Raw genomic sequence first — 20405 nt, 5'->3', positions numbered from 1 at the left:
TGTGCTACTTGTCTTTATTACGGAATTGTAACAGTTCTTTGTTCTGGGTACAGGTCTCTTATTTGGTATACGATTGGCAAATATTCTTTACTGTTTTGTGAGTCATCTTTTTAATTTCTTGATGGTGTTTATAGAAGCACAACGGTTTTTTGTTTTGTTTTTGTTTTTGGATGAAGTCCGTTTATATTTTCATTTTTGTCATTTATACTTTGTTTTAAATCTTTTTTTAAAGTTTATTTATTTATTCTGAGAGAGAGAGTGTGGAGGGGCGGGTTGAGAGAGAGGGAGAGAGGGAGAAGGAGAGAGAGAGAGAGAGAGAGAGAGAGAGAGAGAGAGAGAGAGAGAATATTCCAACCAAGCTCTGCACTGTCAGAGTCTGATGTGGGGCTTGAACCCACAAATCTCAAGATTGTGACCTGAACCGAAATCAAGAGTCAGACGCTTAATCAGCTGAGTCACCCAGGTGCCCCTGTCACTTATACTTTTGTGTTGATACTTAAGAAACCTTTGCCTGGGGCACCTGGAGTGGCTCAGTTGGTTAAGCGTCTGACTTCAGCTCAGATCATGATCTCGCGGTCTGTTAGTTTGAGCCCCATATCAGGCTCTGTGCTGACAGTTCAAAGTCTGGAGCCTGCTTCAGATTCTGTGTCTCACCCTCTCTCTGCCCCTCCCATGCTCATGCTCTGTCTCTCTCTGTCTCTCAGTAATAAATAAACATTAAAAAAAAAAAAAGAAAGAAACCTTTGCCTAATCTAAGGTCACAAAATTTATTCCAGTGTTTTAGTTTTAGTTCTTATGTTTAGGTCTACAATCCATTTTGAATTAATTTTTGTGCATGGTGTGAGGTTAGGGATCTGACTTTATTCTTTTGCCTGTGGTTATCCAGTTCCAGCACCATTTGTTGACAAGATAGTTTTTTTCCTATTGAGTTATCTTGGCACCCTGCTCAAAAATCAGTTGTCCATAAGTGTAGGTGTTTATTTGTGAATCCTATTACAATGCTGTATGTCTATCCTTATGTCAGTACTGTACTTTTTTTTTTTTTAAGTAATCTCTGCACCCAACCTGGGGCTCAAACTCATGACCCCAAGATTGAGAGTTGGATGCTCTTACCAACTGAACCAGCCAGGCACCCCAAGTACTATACTTCCAATTTTGTTCTTTTTGTAGATTGTTTTGGCTATTCTGAGTCCACTGTATTTCTATGTGAATTTTAGGATCAGTTTGTCAGTTTCTTCCATGAAAGCAGCTGGAATTTTAATAGGGATTACATTGCTGTAAATCAGTTTGGGGAGTTTTGCCATCTTAACAATATTTAAGTCTTCCAGCTCATGAATACTGGACGTCTTCCATTTATTTAGGTTTCTTTTCATTTCCTTCAACTATATTATTTAGTTTCACTGCACAAGTTATGCACTATTCTTTTTGATGCAGTTAGTTTCTTTTTATTTATTTACTTTTATTTTATAGAGAGAGCGCACAAGCAGGGAAGAAGGGCAGAGGGAGGGAGGGAGGGAGAGAGAACCTTAAGCAGGCTCCATGTTCAGCACAGAGCCTGACACAGGGCTTGAACTCATGATCCTGAGCTCATGATCTAAGCTGAGATCAAGAGTTGGATGCTTAACCGACTGAGCCACCCCGGTGCCCCAGATGCAATTCGTTTCTTAATTTTACTTTTGAACTGTTTATTCCTTGTGCATAGAAATACAATTTATTTTTTAAAAAATTTTTTATCCTGCAACCTTGCTGAAATCATTTGTTGGTTATAATTGTCTTTTTAGTGGCACACTTAGGAATTTCTGTATACAAGATCATATCATATGCAAATAAAGATAGTTTTATTTATTTCTTTCCAGTCTGATCCTGGAAATTTGAGGTAAATGGGAGCATCTATTGGACATGACCAGCAGACAGTTTGATATGTGAGATTAGAACCAAGGGAAGGGAAGATTGGGACAGGAGATAGAAATTTGAGGGCCATTATCATCATATGAATAGTACAATTTGGAGGCTGGAAGCAAGATTGAAGTAAATTGAGTAAATAGGAGGTGAGATAACAGAGATAGCTAATAAAGAGGCACAAATGAGAAGAAAAGAGCCTCAACAGGGTAAACTTAGAGTTTGTCAAAATATATTTTGTGGACCATCTGCATTTAAACTACTTGGAATAGATGTTAAAAAATACATTTTCCTGGGGCGCCTGAGTGGCTCATTTAGTTTAGTGTGACTCTTGATTTCAGCTCAAGTCATGATCCCAAGGTCTTGGGATTGAGCCCTGTGTTGGGCTCCACACTGAGCCTGAAGCCTGCTTGTTTCTCTCTCTTCCCCCCTCTGCTCTTCTCCCCAGCTTGTGGTCTGTCTCAAAAACAAAACCAAAAAGACATTTTCCTATGTTACATCCTAGGCCGTACAAATTAGACACTCTGTGAATGGGTCTCAGCGTCCTTCAGTTTAAACTGTTGTCACATAATAACTCTTGGGCACACAGAAATGGGAGAATCGCTGAACTGAAGGAATTCTACAGTTGAGACTGAGAGGGTATGGGAGAAAACTTGAATGCTTTTGTAGCTTTGAAAAGAACAATAAGGAGGGTGGAGTTGAAGACTGAGAAGAGAGAAGAGAAATTCTCGGAGAAAGGTGGGGTTTAGAATATAGATGAAAGGCCTGGCCTCACATAGAAGGAGAAATGGCTCTCGGGTAGGGCTAGTGTTAGCATACAAAGTTTGAGACCTTTTTTTTTTTTTTAAATGTTTTTATTTATTTTTAAGAGAGACAGAGACAGAGACAGAGGACAAGCTGGGGAGGGGCAGAGAGAGAGGGAGACACAGAATCCGAAGCAAGCTCCAGGCTGTGAGCTGTCAACACAGAGCCCGATGCAGGGCTCGAACCCATGAACTGCAAGATCATGACCTCAGATTGACCTCAGGCCCCATTTCCTCAGATTATATGTGGGAAACACACAGTTAAAGGGGCATGATGCACAGGTTCCATAATCAATTGTGTAATAATATCAGGTATGGTCTAATTTTCTCTATTCCCACTTTATTGCTCTTTGCAATATCTCATACTAGTGCTGCTCCTGTTCGTTCCTTTGTAGAGTTACTTGTCTGTTTTTAGCTGTGCTTTAATCAACAACCTGTCTGCTCTCATAATGTGCTGTTTTGTGCACTATATCTCAGCCTTACGAAGATTTCTTTTGGGGAGGGAGCATACTAAAAAAGAAAGATCTTGTATGATATGAGCTTCTGCTACCGTGATTGGGATAGTTGACTGAAATATCAGCCCTAAGCTTTTCTGCGCAAGAAGCAGGAAAATGGAGCAATGTGTACAGAAGTAGAGTGCTTCCATAGTTATTTATTTCTTCCTTCTAGAATAGACTCGTCTCAACAGTAATGGCTGTCATTTACTCAGTACTTCTTTTGTTACCTAAAACTATGCTCCGTACTTTAAATTAATTATCTTAATTTTTTCATAATGAAATTCTAAAGATTAGTATTAAGATCCAAACTGTATAAATGAGGAAAGTTAATCTCAGTGAAATTAAGTAGTTCAAAGAAACAAAAGTAAGTGGCAGAACGAGGATTTGAACTCAGGTTTACGTGTCTGGCCCCCAGGTCTATGATCTTAGTCACTTTGCCATTTTGCTTTTCTCTGTGTTCATGGGAAATAGGACTGTGTTAGAAGAATTAATAATGGCATCCAAAATAAAATCTTGTTCTTAGCCCCAAATTCACAATACTCCCGTTGTATAACTTCAGTGATGGGTAACATTTTATGACTGAGATCTTATTTTGTAATACTTATATTGCTTGGTCACTTAAATCTGTAAACAAGGTTGCTGTGTATTGACACACAATACTTTCTTTTTCCCTTATAGTAGTCTTATACTAGTTTAATTGTGCCTTCTGAATTTTTTTTCTTTCGTTTTGTTTTCTTTTCAGAAAAACCATGCCAGATGGATCATCTGGATCGAATCCTTCTGTCTGGTATCTATAATGTACGCAAGGGAAAGACCCAGCTGCATAAGTGGGCTGAACGCCTAGTTGTTCTCTGTGGTACCTGCCTCATCGTTTCCTCAGTAAAAGATTGTCAAACTGGAAAGATGCACATTTTGCCTTTGGTTGGGGGAAAGGTAAGACTCGTAAAAATGGAATTATTCTTCTTTTGTTTGATCTTCTTCATTAAAATCACATATGCTTTTCAGCACTTTGCTCACATCTTTTTATTTTTTTATTTTTATTTTATTTTTTTTGAAGATTTATTTATTTAGCTAATTTCCACACCCAACATGGGGCTTGAACTCATGACCCCAAGATCAAGAGTTGCATGCTCTACTAACTGAGCCAGCCAAGCGCCCCTCCCCACATCATTTTAAAGAAGCAAGTATGAGCATGTGTAAAGATTACACTGTAGAGGCATCTGGGTGGCTCAGCTGGTTGAACGTCTGTCTGACTCTTGATTTCGGCTCAGGTCATGATCCCAGGGTCATGGGATTGAGTCCCCTCTTGGGCTCTATGCTGAGCAAGGAGCCTGCTTAAGATTCCCTCTCTCCATCTGTCCCTCTCTCCTGCTTACACTCGTGCTCTCTCAAATTAAAATTTAAAAAATAAAATTAAAAAAAGTGCAATTGCACTATATCCAAGGGATACAGGTGTGCTATTTTGAAGGGGCACATGCACCCCAATGTTTTATAGCAGCACTATCAACAATAGTCAAAGTATAGAAAGAGCCCAAATGTCCATCAACAGGTGAATGGATAAAGAAGATGTGGTGTACATACATACATACACACAACGGAGTATTACTCGGCAATCAAAAAGAATGAAATCCTGCCATTTGCAACCATGTGGATGGAGCTAGAGGTATTATGCTAAGCAAAATTAGCTAGTCAGAGAAAGACAGATACCACGTATGACTTCACTCATATGTGGAATTTAAGATACAAAACAGATGGACATAAGGGAAGAGAAGCAAAAATAATACAAAAACAGGGAGGGGAACAAAACATAAGAGACTTTTTTTTTTTTTTTAATGTTTATTTATTATTGAGAGACAGAGCATGAGCAGGGGAGGGGTAGAGAGAGGTAGAATCTGAAGCAGGCTCCAGGGTCTTTGGAGCCCGATGCAGGGCTCTATGTTGCTTTGTTGTTGTTTTTTGTAAATTCTGTAGGATTTTCTTTTCTTTTTTTTTAAATGTTTATTTTTGAGATGGAGAGAGACAGAGCATGAGCGGGGGAGGGGCAGAGAGAGGAGGAGACACAGAATCCGAAGCAGGCTCCAGGCTATGAGCTGTCAGCACAGAGCCCGATGCTCTGGGCTCGAACCCACAAACTGCGAGATCGTGACTTGAGCCAAAGTCGGACACCTAACCGACTGAGCTACCCAGGCGCCCCAGGAGACTCTTAAATACAGAGAACAAACTGACGGTTGCTGGAGGGGTTGTGCCGGGGGATGGGCTAAATGGGTAAGGGGCATTAGGGAGGACACTTGTTTGGATGAGTACTGGATGTTATACGTAGTGGATGAATCACTGAAATCTACTACTGAAATGATTATAGCACTATATGCTAACTTGGATATGAATTTAAAAGTTTAAAAAAATTAAATAAATAAACAAACATTAAAAAAATTAAAATTAAAACTAAAAAAATTAAAACTAATAAAATTAAATTAAAAAAATTTTTTTTAAAGATTGCATTACAGGGGTGCCTGGGTGGCTCGGTCGGTTAAAGCGTCCAACTTCGGCTCATGTCATGATCTCATGGTCCGTGAGTTCGAGCCCCGCGTCGGGCTCTGTGCTGACAGCTCAGAGCCTGAAGCCTGTTTCTGATTCTGTGTCTCCCTCTCTCTCTGCCCCTCCCCTGTTCATGCTCTGTCTCTCTCTGTCTCAAAAATAAGTAAACGTTAAAAAAAAATTAAAAAAAAAAAAGATTGCATTACAGCGTTGTTTTTTAGAGTTGTTAGGTCCGGAAGAAGCCTACTCAGCCTAATTTAAGCATAAAACTGGTTTATTTACATCACAGATTCTCTGGGAGGTCAAAAAGTATCCATACCACAAATTTCTTTTCTTCTTTTCTTTTCTTTTCTTTTCTTTTCTTTTCTTTTCTTTTCTTTTTTTTTTCTTTTTTCTTTTCTTTTCTTTTCTCTTCTCTTCTCTTCTCTTTTCTTCTCTTCTCTTTTTAAAATATTTATTTTTTTTTGAGAGAGCACAAGCAGGGGAGGGCAGAGAGAGAGAGAAGGAGACACAGAATATGAAGCACACTCCACGCTCTGACCTGTCAGCACAGAGCCCAACATGGGGCTTGAACTCCAGAACTGTGAGATCATGAACTGAGCTGAAGTCAGATGCTCAACTGACTGAGCCACACAGGTGCCCCCATACCCCAAATTCTGCTGCAGAACCCATTTGTTGATGATACCTCTGCCTCCACTGCTAGGCACTGGATGCTGCCATCGGTAACGCCTGGGTAGATCGAGGATGCTGCCCTGCCAGCTTCCCGCGAGCATCCATTCCTTAAACAGATTGTCTCCAGCTTCTCCTTTTCCCTCATTTATACTAAAATTCAGAGTCTGGGATGGTCACAAGCCCCTCTCCAGCAGCCAGGGAAGCACACTATTTCTTGTCTGTACTAGAGAATTCCCCACCCTGGGCAAGGAGTTCAGCTGCAAGTCCATCAGACTGACAGATGACTGGAAACAGATATATTAACATTTATATGAAGCTATACCTCATTTTGTTTCTTTTATTTTTGATTTTGAATATCATAAAAGTCTGAATTTGAGAGAGCTTCCAGACAAAACTTAGTGAATTCATGCGTTGAAACAGCCAATCTGCTCCAGATACACAATACATCATCTATATATAGATAAAATATATATATTCAAAAGGTAAATATACAGTTTTAAATATACAATATTCAAAAGGCACAGTTGGGCTTAGGAATGTAGAATAGAGGTGCATGTGGTGAAATGGTCTGAATCTGAGGGCCTGCTGGGTTCTGGGCCTGAAAGGTTGTGGCAGCCCAAATGTGTAGCTCCTCTAAGTATTTGGGTTTAAAAGTCCTCTACTTATGAGGGGAACCTGGCCCAGGCTTAAGTAAGAGATGAGTGGTATTCTGCCTCTGAAGGACTGCTGGAAAAAACAAAAACAAAACAGCCCAAAACTGCTGTTAACCACTGACTGGAACCAAGTCTTGTTGTTGCTATTGTCCTAGAGAGGTGGAATGACCCATTTATGTGGCCCATAACCAGGAAATGAATAAGCTGCCACTAAATGAATGTGTATACTTCAGTATCAACCAGGAGGCAGAAACCTACCACTTAGCAATATAAGACCTGGTTCTGGTCTTGGGGGCTGAAGGACAGAATGAAGAAAATAGGTTAAAAAAAAATGCCCCCCGCCCACCAGAAAGGAAGAGAGAGAGAGAGAAAGAAAGGAAGGAAGAGAAAGAAAGAGAGAGGGAGGGAGGGTGGGAGGAAGGAAGAAAAGAAGGAAGAAGGAGGAAAGATGGAAGGAAGAAAGAAAAAAGAATACAACAAGGGAAAGTAAATTCAAAGGGAAGTTTTAAGAAATAAGAAACGATGAGTGCAGACACTGATAAAATAACGATGGTAAAGTTAATATTAATTGTAAGAAGTTTAAACTTTTTTTATATTTTAAATATAAATTTAAACTACTAAAGCTCAAACTACCCTGAGTGATATTTAAGATGTGGTGGTATGTTTAATAAGTAACATGTGATATAGTCTTGGAATAAGAGGATAGAAACACCAAATAACGTTCAACTTCATTAGGAAAAAAAGTGTGAATTAAAAAATTTTAAGGACAGCCACTAAAAAAAGTAAAGTGGGAAAGGGGCCTCTGGGTGGCTCAGTCAGTTAAGCATCGAACGTAGGCTCAGGTCATGAACTCACAGTTCGTGGGTTCAAGCCCTGCATCGGACTCTGTGCTGACAGCTCAGAGCCTGGAGCCTGCTTCAGATCTGTGTCTCCCTCTGTCTCTGTTCCTCCCCCACTTGCACTCTGTCTCTCTTTCTCACTCTCTCTCTCAAAAATAAAGGTTAGGGGCGCCTGGGTGGCGCAGTCGGTTAAGCGTCCGACTTCAGCCAGGTCACGATCTCGCGGTCCGTGAGTTCGAGCCCCGCGTCAGGCTCTGGGCGGATGGCTCGGAGCCTGGAGCCTGTTTCCGATTCTGTGTCTCCCTCTCTCTCTGCCCCTCCCCCGTTCATGCTCTGTCTCTCTCTGTCCCAAAAATAAATAAACGTTGAAAAAAAAAAAATTAAAAAAAAAAATTAAAAAAAAATAAAGGTTAAAAAAAAAAAGTAGAGTGGAAAAAGAGAATATAAAAAGTTCTTTGATGCCGGGCGCCTAGGTGGCTCAGTCAGTTAAGCATCTGACTTCATTTCAGGTCATTATCTCACAGTTTGTGAGTTTGAGCCCCACATTGGGCTCTGCATTGACAGCTCAGAGCCTGGAGCCTACTTCAGATTCTATTTCCCTCTCTCTCTGCCTCTCCCCTGCTCGTGTTCTCTCTTTCTCAAAAACAAATATTAAAAAAAAAAAAATTCTGTAATGCTAAAAGAAGACAGAAAAAGAGTGGAGAAAAAGGAACACAATGATTAGCATGGTAAATTATCACAAGTTATAGTGATAGAGGGGTACCTGGGTGGCTAAGTCGGTTGAGTCCAACTTTGGCTCAGGTCATGATCTCACGGTTCATGGGTTTGAACCCCGCATCGGGCTTTGTGCTGATAGCTCAGAGCCTGAAGCCTGTTTCAGATTCTTTGTCTTCTTTTCTCTCTGCTTCTCCCCCACTCATGCTCTGTCTCTCTCAAAAATAAATATTTAAAAAAAAAACCCACAAATTTTAGTGATAGAAACATATCTAAATATATCAATATTCATAAAAATTGTGATTGTTAGATTCTTATTTAAAATCTTAGTACTTGCTGTTTATAAGAGACATACCTAACAATTAGAATGTTGAATGTGAAATGGTGGGAAAATTATGCTAGTCTAATAACAACCAAAAGAAAATCGGTGTGGTTATATTAACATCAGACAAAATACTTTTATGAAAGTTTATATGGAACAAAGGACTTGTCTACAGGATATATAAAGAACTTTTACAACACAGTGATAGGAAGACAAATAACGTAGTAAAAACTCAGCAAAAGATTGGAGCATATCCTTTATCAGTGAAGATATACACATGGCAAATAGACACATAAAAAGATTCTCACCATCATTAGTCATTAGGGAAATGCAAATTAATATCAGTGAGATACTGCACACCACTAGAATGACTAAAAATCAAAAGACTGATGAATACCAGATTTAGCAAGATGAGGAACAACTGGATTGCTTATGTCATTGGTAGGAGTACAGTCTCTTTGGAAGACAGTTTTTTATTTCTTGTAAACTTAAACATATGTATATCAGATGACCCGGCTTTTCTCCAAGATATTGGAAAATGAACACATATCTTTAGAAAGACTTGAAGTGAATGTTCGTCACAGCGTTATTCATAATTGTCAAAACTAGAAACAAGCCAAATGTTCATTGACTACTGGTGAATTGATAAACACAGGAGTTATGTCCACACAATGGAATACTAGTAAGCACTAAAAAGGAATGAACTGCTGACACTTTCCAAAACAAAGATCAGTCTCAAAAGCATTATTTTAAGTGAAAGAAGCCAGGTACAAAAAAGTCTGTTTATTGTATGATTCTATCATATGAAATTCTAAAAAAAGACAACTATAGTGATAGAAAACAGGCACTTGCCTGGGTGCAGAGGGGAAGGGATTGATTACAGAAAAGCACAAAGGGAAGTATTGGGGGTGATGGGCTTATACAGCTGTATTCATTTATAAAAGCTTATTAAATTATTCACTTAGAATCTGTGAAGTAAAAAAAATCACAAAGTTTATTAAAATTATACGTCAATAAAACTAATATCTAAAAAAAGACTTCGGTGCAAAAGAATTAGTAGGTATAAAGAGGCTCATTCCAAAAGGATGAAAGGAACACTTCATGATGAATATAATAATTCTGAAGTTGTACATGTGTTATGATGTAGTCTTAATATATATAATGCAAAAATTAACATAATTAGATAAATTGACAAATTAACTTCCAGTGGGAGATTTACAATCGTTTTTCAATATTTGACATTATATAAAAAAAAAATTTGACATTATATGAGTATATTATTGTTCTGTGTCAAATATCCTGTAATAAAATATTTAAAAGATTATTCTGAAACAGTCATTAATATCTATTCTTCATTTCAATAAGATCCTTTATTTTGACACAGACTCATTCACTTGCCTTGATTTATTACTAATAAAAAGCGGTCCTATTGTGATCATTGCAATTGAATGTTATGAATATTATGTAATTTTATTTGGATCTTTTTAATATGATTCTCTTTCACTTAAAGTATTATCATGTTTCTGCCATTGGATTCAATCTTTACTTGGCACCAGAAACCTAATGATTTACGAGTATAATTTGGAAGTTCCCAGCTGACTCACCAAGATTCAGTACCTATGACATATCAAAATAACATGTCAGAGAAAGATATAAGTGGTTTCATAACTACAAAGGCTTTATCTTCTTCAAAGCTATGTGAGGTAGGTTGTTGGAGTTTTGGGGGAGAATTGCTTTGATGAGAACTGCTGTTGTGCAGTGAATCTTTATTACCACCCCAAATGGGAACAGAGAAGGTTTCTGCCTGTTTCCTCAACCCTAGTGAAAGAGGTTGCAACAGGACTCAAGAGAGCTTGATACGGATCCCCTACAGTAAGGGAAACATAGTGGACTGGTGTCCTGCCTTCTGACCAAGGAGTCTTGGACAAGAGATGAGTTACCAATGCAGCCAGGTAGCTTAAGAGCCTGACTCATGCATTGGGATCATCATGTGCTCCTTGGGTTTGTTAGTATGTGACCCAGAAGGGTTGAGAGAAAGTGAGAACCAGTGGGTGGATAGGTGGAAAAATGGATGAGTGGGTGGATTCTCTTAGATCTTGTCTAGCAGGGCCACCCAGAGGGGCAAATAGGCTTCCCTGGAGGACAGGCTGTAAATGGACCACCAGATTCCTTCATGTCTGGGAGGGCATAGTCAACTACTGGAATAATATGCATTAGCCAGGTCAAGGGATCTGTAACTAAGAAGTCATCCATTGTTTGGCTTGAGGTGGGGTAACCAAAAGAATCCTTAAAAGGCCCCATTGAGGAAAAACCTCCCTTTAAAATCTGTTAGGCCTGGAGACTGCAAAGTCAGGTTATGACTCTGCTTGTCTAGTAAGAACCTTTGAGCTTTTATCTTTCCTGTCCTTCCTATCTACTTCAACCCTGGAGGGGGTAAAAAATGGCATCTAGTCCAGTACTTAGTAGGTAAGGAAAGAGAGTCCAAAAAGCAGGCTAGGTCACCCTTTGTAGGCAGGCAGCTACCTCCATTGTGCCCCAGGATAGGGGAAGGGTTGGAACTGTCGTATCTTTGCAATGGCAACATTGGCTCTTATCCTGTGGGTCTAGAGACTCTCCTGTTGCGAAACATGGGATGCTTTCTTGCATCACAGGCACTTGTACTTGCTCTTGCCCTGCATGGAATGCTCCTCCCCCAGGAGGTTTTCATGCCTTGACCCCCTTAGGGTCTTTGCTCACATGTTACCTCAGCGATTCCTTCCTTTACTGACCTGTTCATAACTCAGACCACCCACCCTGTCCTCCAAGCTTTTCCCCTGCTTTTTTTTCTTGATGTTACATCTTACATATTATATCATGCTATGCTATGTCACCATTTTGGTGTTAGAGTGTCTTTCCGCAAGTCTAAACCCCACTTAGAGTAGGCGCTTTGTTGTTTTCTCCTCTGCTTGTCCCAGCATGCAGAACAGTACAATGTATTTATTCAGCTAATATTTCATTACCAAATTGAGACTGGGTTGTGACTTAAAGAATAATTAATACATTTACTTACGATTATGCCCGAGTCCTATTCCTTCAACATAGTTGCTGAATAAGTTATTCCTTTGCTTTTTTTATTTTTTTATTTTTATTTTTTTTATTAAAAAATTAATTTTTTTTAACGTTTATTTATTTTTGAGACAGAGAGAGACAGAGCATGAACGGGGGAGGGTCAGAGAGAGAGGGAGACACAGAATCTGAAACAGGCTCCAGGCTCTGAGCTGTCAGCACAGAGCCCGACGCAGGGCTCGAACTCATGGACCGCGAGATCGTGACCTGAGCCGAAGTCGGATGCTTAACCGACTGAGCCACCCAGGCGCCCCTCCTTTGCTTTTTTTAAACAGCTTGATTGAGATTTAATTCATGTACCATATAATTGACCCATATAAAGTGTACAGTTCAGTGGCTTTTAGTGTATTCACTGTTTTGTGACCATCACCACATCACCCTGAAAAGAAACCCTGCACTACTTAGCCATCATCTCTCCATTTCTTCCCTATTCCTGGGCACCTACTAATCTACTTTCTGTCTGTACAGATTTGCTGATTCTGAAGACTTCATATAAATGGAATCATACAGTATATGGTTGTGACTTTCACTTCACATAATCTTTTCAAGGTTCATATAGTGTGCAGCAATATCTTCTGTTTATGGCTAAATAATATTCCACTGAAATATACCACATTCAGTGTTTATACGCATACCTGTTGATGGATGGACATTTAGGTTGTTTCTCCTTTTGGGCTATTATGAATAGTGCTGCTCTAATTCATGTGTAAGTTTTTGTATAAATGTATGTTTTGAGTTCTCTTGAGTGTATATGTAGGAGTGGAATTGCTGGGCCACATGGTAACTCTATGTTCAAGCTTTTGAGGAATTGCCAGACTGTTTTCCAGAGTGGCTGAACCATTTTACGTTCCCACTGCAGTGTATGAGGGGTCGAGAACCTGCTAATACTTGTTATCCAACATTTGTTATTTTCTATTTTTAACTTTAGCCCTCCTACTGTATGTGATGTGGTGTCTTTCAATTTTGATTTGCATTTATCTAATAAGTAATGATGTTGAACATTTCATGTTATTACTGGTCATTTCTCAAGTCTTCTTTGGAGAAACATCTGATCAGATCTTTTGCCCCGTTAAAAAAAATTTTTTTTAATGTTTATTTTTTGAGAAGAAACAGAATGTGAGCAGGGGAGGGGCAGAGAGAGAGGGAGACACAGAATCTGAAGCAGGTTCCAGGCTCTGAGCTGTCAGCACAGAGCCCAACGTGGGGCTCGAACTCACGAGCTGTGAGATCATGCCCCGAGCTGAAGTCAGACGCTTAACCGACTGAGCCACCCAGGCGCCTCTCTTTTGCCCCATTTTAAAAAGTTGACTTATTTTTCTTGTTACTGTCCTTTGCTCTCTGACTAGGATTTTTTTTTGTCTTGGTCCTGGTTTCCTTGCCTCCTCCTCCTCAGGTGGAAGAAGTGAAGCGACGGCAGCACTCCCTTGCATTCAGCTCAGCTGGAGCCCAGGCTCAGACCTATCATGTCAGCTTTGAGACATTGGCTGAGTGCCAGAGATGGCAGCGACAAGCGTCCAAGGTGATAAGCTGTCAAATGTCCTGATGTGGTGATAAGAATGTAAAAGCCCAACAGAAATGTATCTTGAAGCTGAACTCACTCCAAAGAGAGTGAATTGTAATTCTTAGGTATCTTCCTTTAGGCTCCTCTAAGTTTATAATGAATGAAATAATAGAATTCCACCCGGTCCTTACCTTATTATTTATGTTTGCATAGTACAAAATGTATTCAAACATGTTTTCAGGTGCATTTTACCTTTATACCATCTCTGAGAAGAATTGAGACACAATAAGATTCAAATCACTTTCCCTCCACCACTGTGGTCAGGGATAGATGGAGCCATTCCCTAATTCCTAGACTAGTCCTTCTTGGTCTGAATATATTTAGTACAGCTGTGATGAACCACTTTAAATTTGAACTTATTATGGGACATGACCTGTGATCCTGTTACAAACCATTGTTCCGCTATGCTGAGGATAATTAGCTTTTCAGCATAATTTCTGCTTTTTAATCTTTAAAGATGCAGTGCCCTAAAATTGTATTGCAGTTTCCAAATTTTCTTGTTCTCCCAGCTATCTTTGCAGAATTTTAGCACATTTTTCTTTGTGGAACTAAATAGTTGCATAAAGTATTGTTTTAGTATAATGAGATGCCATAAAACATGAATAACTTTTCTAGTGATTTTGTTTGGTTTTTAAACCAATTTTCACAACCTATCTTTTATTAGCAGACTATTATAGAAATAAAAACTTGTTTTGGTTTTATTGAATTTTATGTACTTCTATTGTAGTGGTAATGAAATCTGTTCTGAATAAACTAATCTCAGTTTTAAATAGCTATTCCATTCTTTTGACCTTATAAGAGAAGTTAATATTTTTTGAGTACCTTTTGCATACTAAGCAGTGTGCTGTGTGCTGAATTTATTTTATCCTCACAACAGATGAAGAAACTGCACTAGTAAGTAGCAGAGCCTGTGGGTACAAAAGGCCATGGCTTTCAATATCATACAGCCTGCCAAAGTTTTGTATAGTTATTTTGAATCATCTTATCTTCTTGCATGAAATGTTAACTTTTCCCCTTTATGATTTTTTTTTCCTTTTACTTACAGACACTTTACAGCTTACACCATTGTGTGTTTCAAGCAGCTTAATGGTTTTAGGAAAAAGGAAAAATGAACTCGTTTTTATAAATGAGTAATTGGGTCTCATTACCTTTTTTCCTTTCCAATTGTTAAAATTAGCACTTTTTTTATAAATGGCATTCCTTCCTTTGCTGGGTGAGAGACATTTGTTCTGCTGCTCTAGCTGAGATGGCTCTTCTCCTTGACCCTATTCAGGTGGTGTCCCAGCGAATCAGCACCGTCGACCTCTCGTGTTACAGCCTTGAGGAGGTTCCTGAGCATCTCTTCTACAGTCAAGATATCACCTACCTCAACTTGCGACACAACTTCATGCAGCTGGAAAGACCAGGGGGCCTTGACACTCTCTACAGGTATGTGGAGAATAGGTTTCCAGAATAACTTACTCAAACCAAATCGTGATCACTGTCTTAGTTGTACCTGAAGGTGAGCATGCTTAACATCATACACATATTTGAAAATTTTCTCTATTTTGAAAAAGAGTTGAATTTTTATTTATGCTTTATTTATGCTGTTTTCTTTTTTTTTAAGTTTATTTATTTTGAGAGAGCGTGTGCGCACAAGTGAGGAAGGGGCACGGAGAGAGAATGGCAAGCAGGCTCCACACTGTCAGCGCAGAGCCTGACACAGGGCTTGAACTTACAAGCTGTGAGATCATGACCTGAGCCAAAATCAAGAGTCAGTCGCTTAACCTACTGAGTCACCCAGGCGCCCCTATTTATGCAGTTTTCTTACTCCCCCTTTCCCTCCATAAGACAGGAGATAGATGCAAATATTCTGTTATGGAGGCCACAGTGTGCTGCCATTGAGCTAGACAATCTTGTGATATAATTCATTGATAGTGACGCCTGATCTGAAACCAGGGTAAATTGAGAGATTGAGTGTATGGCAAGTTTTTGAATCCTAAGTATCAAACTTAAATAACTTAAAGGAAATAGGCCTAATTTCAAGAATTCCACTCCCAGTGTGGGACTTTTATCTTTGTTGTGTGCCTATTAACACTAGCTTCTAAGCCTTAGACAACTATGAAACTTCTCCCCTCTGATAAAAGAACCATTCCACTCCTTAGGGACTATGGCCCATATATTTTCCATCTTTGTTAGAATATATTCCCCATTCCCTCCCTCCACCCACGTTACCACCCTCCTCCCTTTGAAAATGGATGGAAGAGGATTGCTTGGGTGGCTCGGTTGAGTGTCTGACATCAGCTCAGGTCATGATTTACAGTTTGTGAGTTTGAGCCCCACATCAGGCTTGCTACTCTCAGTGCAGAGCCTACTTTAGATCTTCTTTCCCCTCTCTCTCTGTCCCTCCCCCACTTTTGCTCTCACTCTCATAAATAAATAAAACATTTAAAAAAATTTTTTTAAGTAAATATTTGATATAACTAATTGTCTGGGCTTGTGAGCAAGGGAGAAATTGGACATTAAAGAATTCAGATTACATGGTGATTAGAAAGATAATACACATTGAAAGTACGTATTTTAGGGACACCTGAATGGCTCAGTCAGTTACATATCTGACTCTTGATCTTGACTTGGGTCTTGATCTCACAGTCGTGGGTTTGGGCCCTGTGCTGGGCTCCGTGCTGGGCATGAGGCCTACTTAAAAAAAAAAAAAAAAAAAAAAAAAAAAAGTACATATTTTACTTAATAATAATATTTCTAAAATAATTTTGAGAAAGCACTGTATTTTTATCTCATCTGATGTGTTTTACAAAGTTTTTTAGATTTAAGCCTATATTTAGTAATGAGATAATACTTTTAATGATATTGTTAAGTAAAAACAATACAAGCTATCATTTTAAGTGAGTTTCTAGCATTTACTAGTGTTTTCTTCTGAGTTGCTGTGAAAATAGGGTTTTATCTAATTTGAGGGCTGTATTAGGAATTCTCAAGTCAAGGCACCAAGCCAAAGGAACAGTCTGTACTCAAGGTCAGGACAATTGGAAATCAAAAGTTGAAAATTTGGAAGAGTGACTCAAATCTAGGAGCAGGTGATACGGATCGGTATCATGGAAAACACCACCTCAGCCTTACCTTCTTGCATTAGTATAATCATAAGTATAATATTCCTAAGTAGAATTAGCAGAGTGATTCCTTTAGATCCAGTTTATGATGATATTATCTCTAGTTAAGATGGCATAGATACTTTTATTTCTAGGAACAAAACAGAAGCATTAAAAATTACTATTTCATGTTCTCTGTTAGATCCTATTACAGTAAAACTCCATTAATACATACATACTTTAAAGCTCTAAGTGTCCCATTCATTTCAAGTGATATTTGAGCCAATATAAATTTCAATATGTAAAAAGTTGCTTATAATGGGATTTGATGTACATATTTGTTAGCTATTCCTGTGTGCGTTGATGAATTGTTATAAAATTTTATATATTGCATGTAGAAATTTCATAAAGGAAGAGGTTTGAAGCATATCAATAGGACTTTGATATGAGATTTTCTTTAAAATTTTCTCCATTTTTAAGGAGAAGAGAGAAGAACTCCCATTGCACTAGACCTGATTTCCTTCATTGTATGGTCCCAGTGTTAGGCATCTTAGTGTCTGTGCTGTACTCAATGTTTGGCAGGTAGTGAGTCCTCAACAGATATTTGTGGAACAAATTCTGCAGTGGACATCTAAAATGATGGCTAGGGTGCCTGGGTGGCTCAGTCGGTTAAGTGTCTGAGTTTGGCTCAGGTCATGATCTCACGGTCCATGAGTTCGAGCCCTGCATCAGGCTCTGTGCTGACAGCTCAGAGCCTGGATCCTATTTCAGATTCTGTGTCTCCCTCCCTCTATGCCCCTCCCCCACTCACGCTGTCTCTCAAAAATAAACATTAAAAAAAATTTTTTTTTTTTAAATTTTTTTTTTCAACGTTTATTTATTTTTGTGACAGAGAGAGACAGAGCATGAACGGGGGAGGGGCAGAGAGAGAGGGAGAAACAGAATCGGAAACAGGCTCCAGGCTCTGAGCCATCAGCCCAGAGCCTGACGCGGGGCTCGAACTCACGGACCGCGAGATCGTGACCTGGCTGAAGTCGGACGCTTAACCGACTGCGCCACCCAGGCGCCCCCCAAAAAAATTTTTTTAATAGATGTCTTTTTCATTCAGCAGTATAATTTGTACCTTTGCTTTTTAGATTTTCTCAGCTGAAGGGCCTGAACTTGTCCCACAATAAACTTGGGTTGTTTCCTGTATTGTTATGTGAGATTTCTACCCTGACTGAGCTCAACCTCTCCTGTAATGGATTTCATGACCTACCAAGTCAGATTGGCAATCTGCTAAAGTAAGTATCTGACTTTTGCTAGACTCATTTTTACTTGCAGAGTAAGGAGCTTGTCTGGCATTTGGAATGAAGGTAGTCCCATGAGCTCTTGCAGTGAAATTAATCATGCAAGTCTGAGGATTCTAGTCAGCAGCAGTTACTTGCAGCAGTAACTAGTTATTAGTCCCTCAGTTTCAATAGCAGAGGTTCTGACTATTGTTGATGTTGGAGGGACCATCCATGTCAGTTATGTGTATTTCATTGAGTCTCTATAGATAGGGTATTTTATTATTATTGGATTCATAATAAATTAGTGATGTATGTCAGAATCCATATTTCTAGTTCTTTTCATTCCAATTAAAACCTTTCATAGAGTCTTGTTTTGTTTTCTTCCTGCAGTCTTCAAACCCTGTGTGTTGATGGCAACTTTCTGACAACTTTACCTGAGGAATTGGGAAATCTGCAACAGCTTTCTTCCCTGGGAATTTCCTTCAACAACTTTAGTCATATTCCTGAGGTTTATGAGAAACTCACTATGTTAGATAAAGTAGTTATGGCGGGAAATCACCTGGAAGTCCTAAACCTTGGGGTGCTGAATAGGATGAGCCATATCAAACATGTGGATTTAAGGTGAGGCCATTTTTCACCATGCCTTCTTTTGGGTGGACCTCTGATGTCCTTTTACGTTTTCTCTTTATAAAGACTTCTCTAAAACATTTTCCAAGCTGTAGTAAAGCTTCAGTTTTCACTCAGTAGCAGAGAGATTATGAGTGAGGTAGGTATACCATGTGATAGACACTTTTACATTACCTTTGACAAAGGTTGTTTTGAGTTACCCTCCCAGCAACATTTTGTAAGAATTCCCATTTCTACACATCCTTGTCAATGTTGGATCTTAGCAGCCTTTTTCTTTATTGTCAGTGTAGTGGGAGAAAATAATACTTCATTGTTTTAATCAGTATTTATTTACTTATGAGTGAGGTTGAGCATCTTTAACAAAAAAATTTTTTTTTTTAATTTTTTTTTTTTTATTTTTATTTTTTTCAACGTTTATTTATTTTTGGGACAGGGAGAGACAGAGCATGAATGGGGGAGGGTCAGAGAGAGAGGGAGACAGAGAATCGGAAACAGGCTCCAGGCTCTGAGCCATCAGCCCAGAGCCTGACGCGGGGCTCGAACTCACGGACCGCAAGATTGTGACCTGGCTGAAGTCGGACGCTTAATCGACTGCGCCACCCAGGCGCCACCAAAAAATTTTTTTTTAATGTTTATTTATTGTGGAGAGAGAGACAGAATGTAAGTGGGGGAGGGGCAGAGAGAGAGAGAGGGAGACACAGGATCAGAAGCATGTTCCAGGCTCTGAGCTGTCAGCACAGAGCCCAACACGAATGGGCCTTGAACTCATGAACCATGAGATCATGGCCTGAGCTGAAGTTGGATGCTTAACCGACTGAGCCACCCAGATGTCCCCGAGCATCGTTTTAATATGCTTATTGGTAATTTGTATTTTTCTTAAACTTGACCATTTTTTATTGAATCATTGGGTTTCTTCTTGATACCCATTATATTAGATTTTAAATGTTAAAGGTTTTCCTATGAATTTTTTATGAGTTTTATTTTCTAGTTATAATAGTTTCCTAAAGAAAGCTGATAAAAGACACATACACATAAAAGACACACATACACATAGTGTAAATGTCTGTCATTTACACTAAGCCATTGATGTCCCTTGTAAGGAAATAGTAACAGAGGGGCGTCTGGGTGGCTCAGTCGGTTGAGCATCCGACTTTGGTTCAGGTCATGATCTCACAGTTCATGGGTTTGAGCCCTGCATCCAGCTTTGTGCTGACAGCTTGGAGCCTGGAGCCTGCTTCGGATTCTGTGTCTCCCTCTCTTTCTGCCCCTCCCCCACTCATGTCTGTGTCTCTTTCTCAATAAATAAACATTAAAAAAATAGTTAACAGAAAAGTGTATTGAAATACCAGAAAATGAGAACATGGCTACGTGCACTAAATCCTATACTTGGGAAGAGAACCAAGAAGCCATTTTCTATAATTTGCCCTTGAACTACTCCATATAGATACAGATTATTTTCCTCTCTAGTAATTAATGAAATGTGAATCTTAGCATAAGAGAGAGTAGGCAGAGCAACGGGAGAAAGTATGGCTGCTTCTTCTTGGTCTCTACATGGTGCACTACGACTGCTTTGCTGCTCATTAACCCAGAAGGTTATGTTCATCTTATTGTTCATTTGGTGTGCTTCTTCGTGCCTACCTAACTTTATTATGTCTTTGGATGTAAGTTTTTAAGTAATTGTTTGTAGGCATGATCCCTCTTCCCTCTCTATTTAATTTGTATATGTATTTGCAAGTCTGGATTGCCTAACTTAGTTCATAAAGAAAGAACTCAAGGTACAGCTCTTCAGGGTTATTAATACCTTGTAAGCCAAAGCAAGTAGTG

General features: G+C 39.1%; 1 protein-coding gene across 3 annotated transcripts in view; it reads left to right on the top strand.

Annotated features, from left to right (window-relative positions):
* Window positions 1-20405, top strand: part of PHLPP2 (PH domain and leucine rich repeat protein phosphatase 2) — an 86132-nt gene that overhangs the window by 29880 nt on the left and 35847 nt on the right. For 2 of the 3 annotated variants that reach the window (XM_086689000.1, XM_086689001.1), the window contains exons 4-8: window positions 3942-4132; window positions 13433-13558; window positions 14874-15028; window positions 17820-17966; window positions 18345-18575. In XM_086689000.1, coding sequence (XP_086545126.1) covers window positions 3942-4132; window positions 13433-13558; window positions 14874-15028; window positions 17820-17966; window positions 18345-18575 — 850 coding nt within the window. Of the gene's footprint in view, window positions 1-3941; window positions 4133-10439; window positions 10638-13432; window positions 13559-14873; window positions 15029-17819; window positions 17967-18344; window positions 18576-20405 lie in introns of those variants that run through there. The other variant, XM_086689002.1, reaches the window with a different exon arrangement.

Source organism: Puma concolor, chromosome E2 (assembly GCF_028749965.1).
Source record: "Puma concolor isolate L17-30 chromosome E2, mPumCon1.1.hap2, whole genome shotgun sequence".
Taxonomy (NCBI): domain Eukaryota; kingdom Metazoa; phylum Chordata; class Mammalia; order Carnivora; family Felidae; genus Puma; species Puma concolor.
The sequence above is the reverse complement of the archived record's forward strand: the minus strand, read 5'-3'. Positions and strand labels throughout refer to the sequence as shown.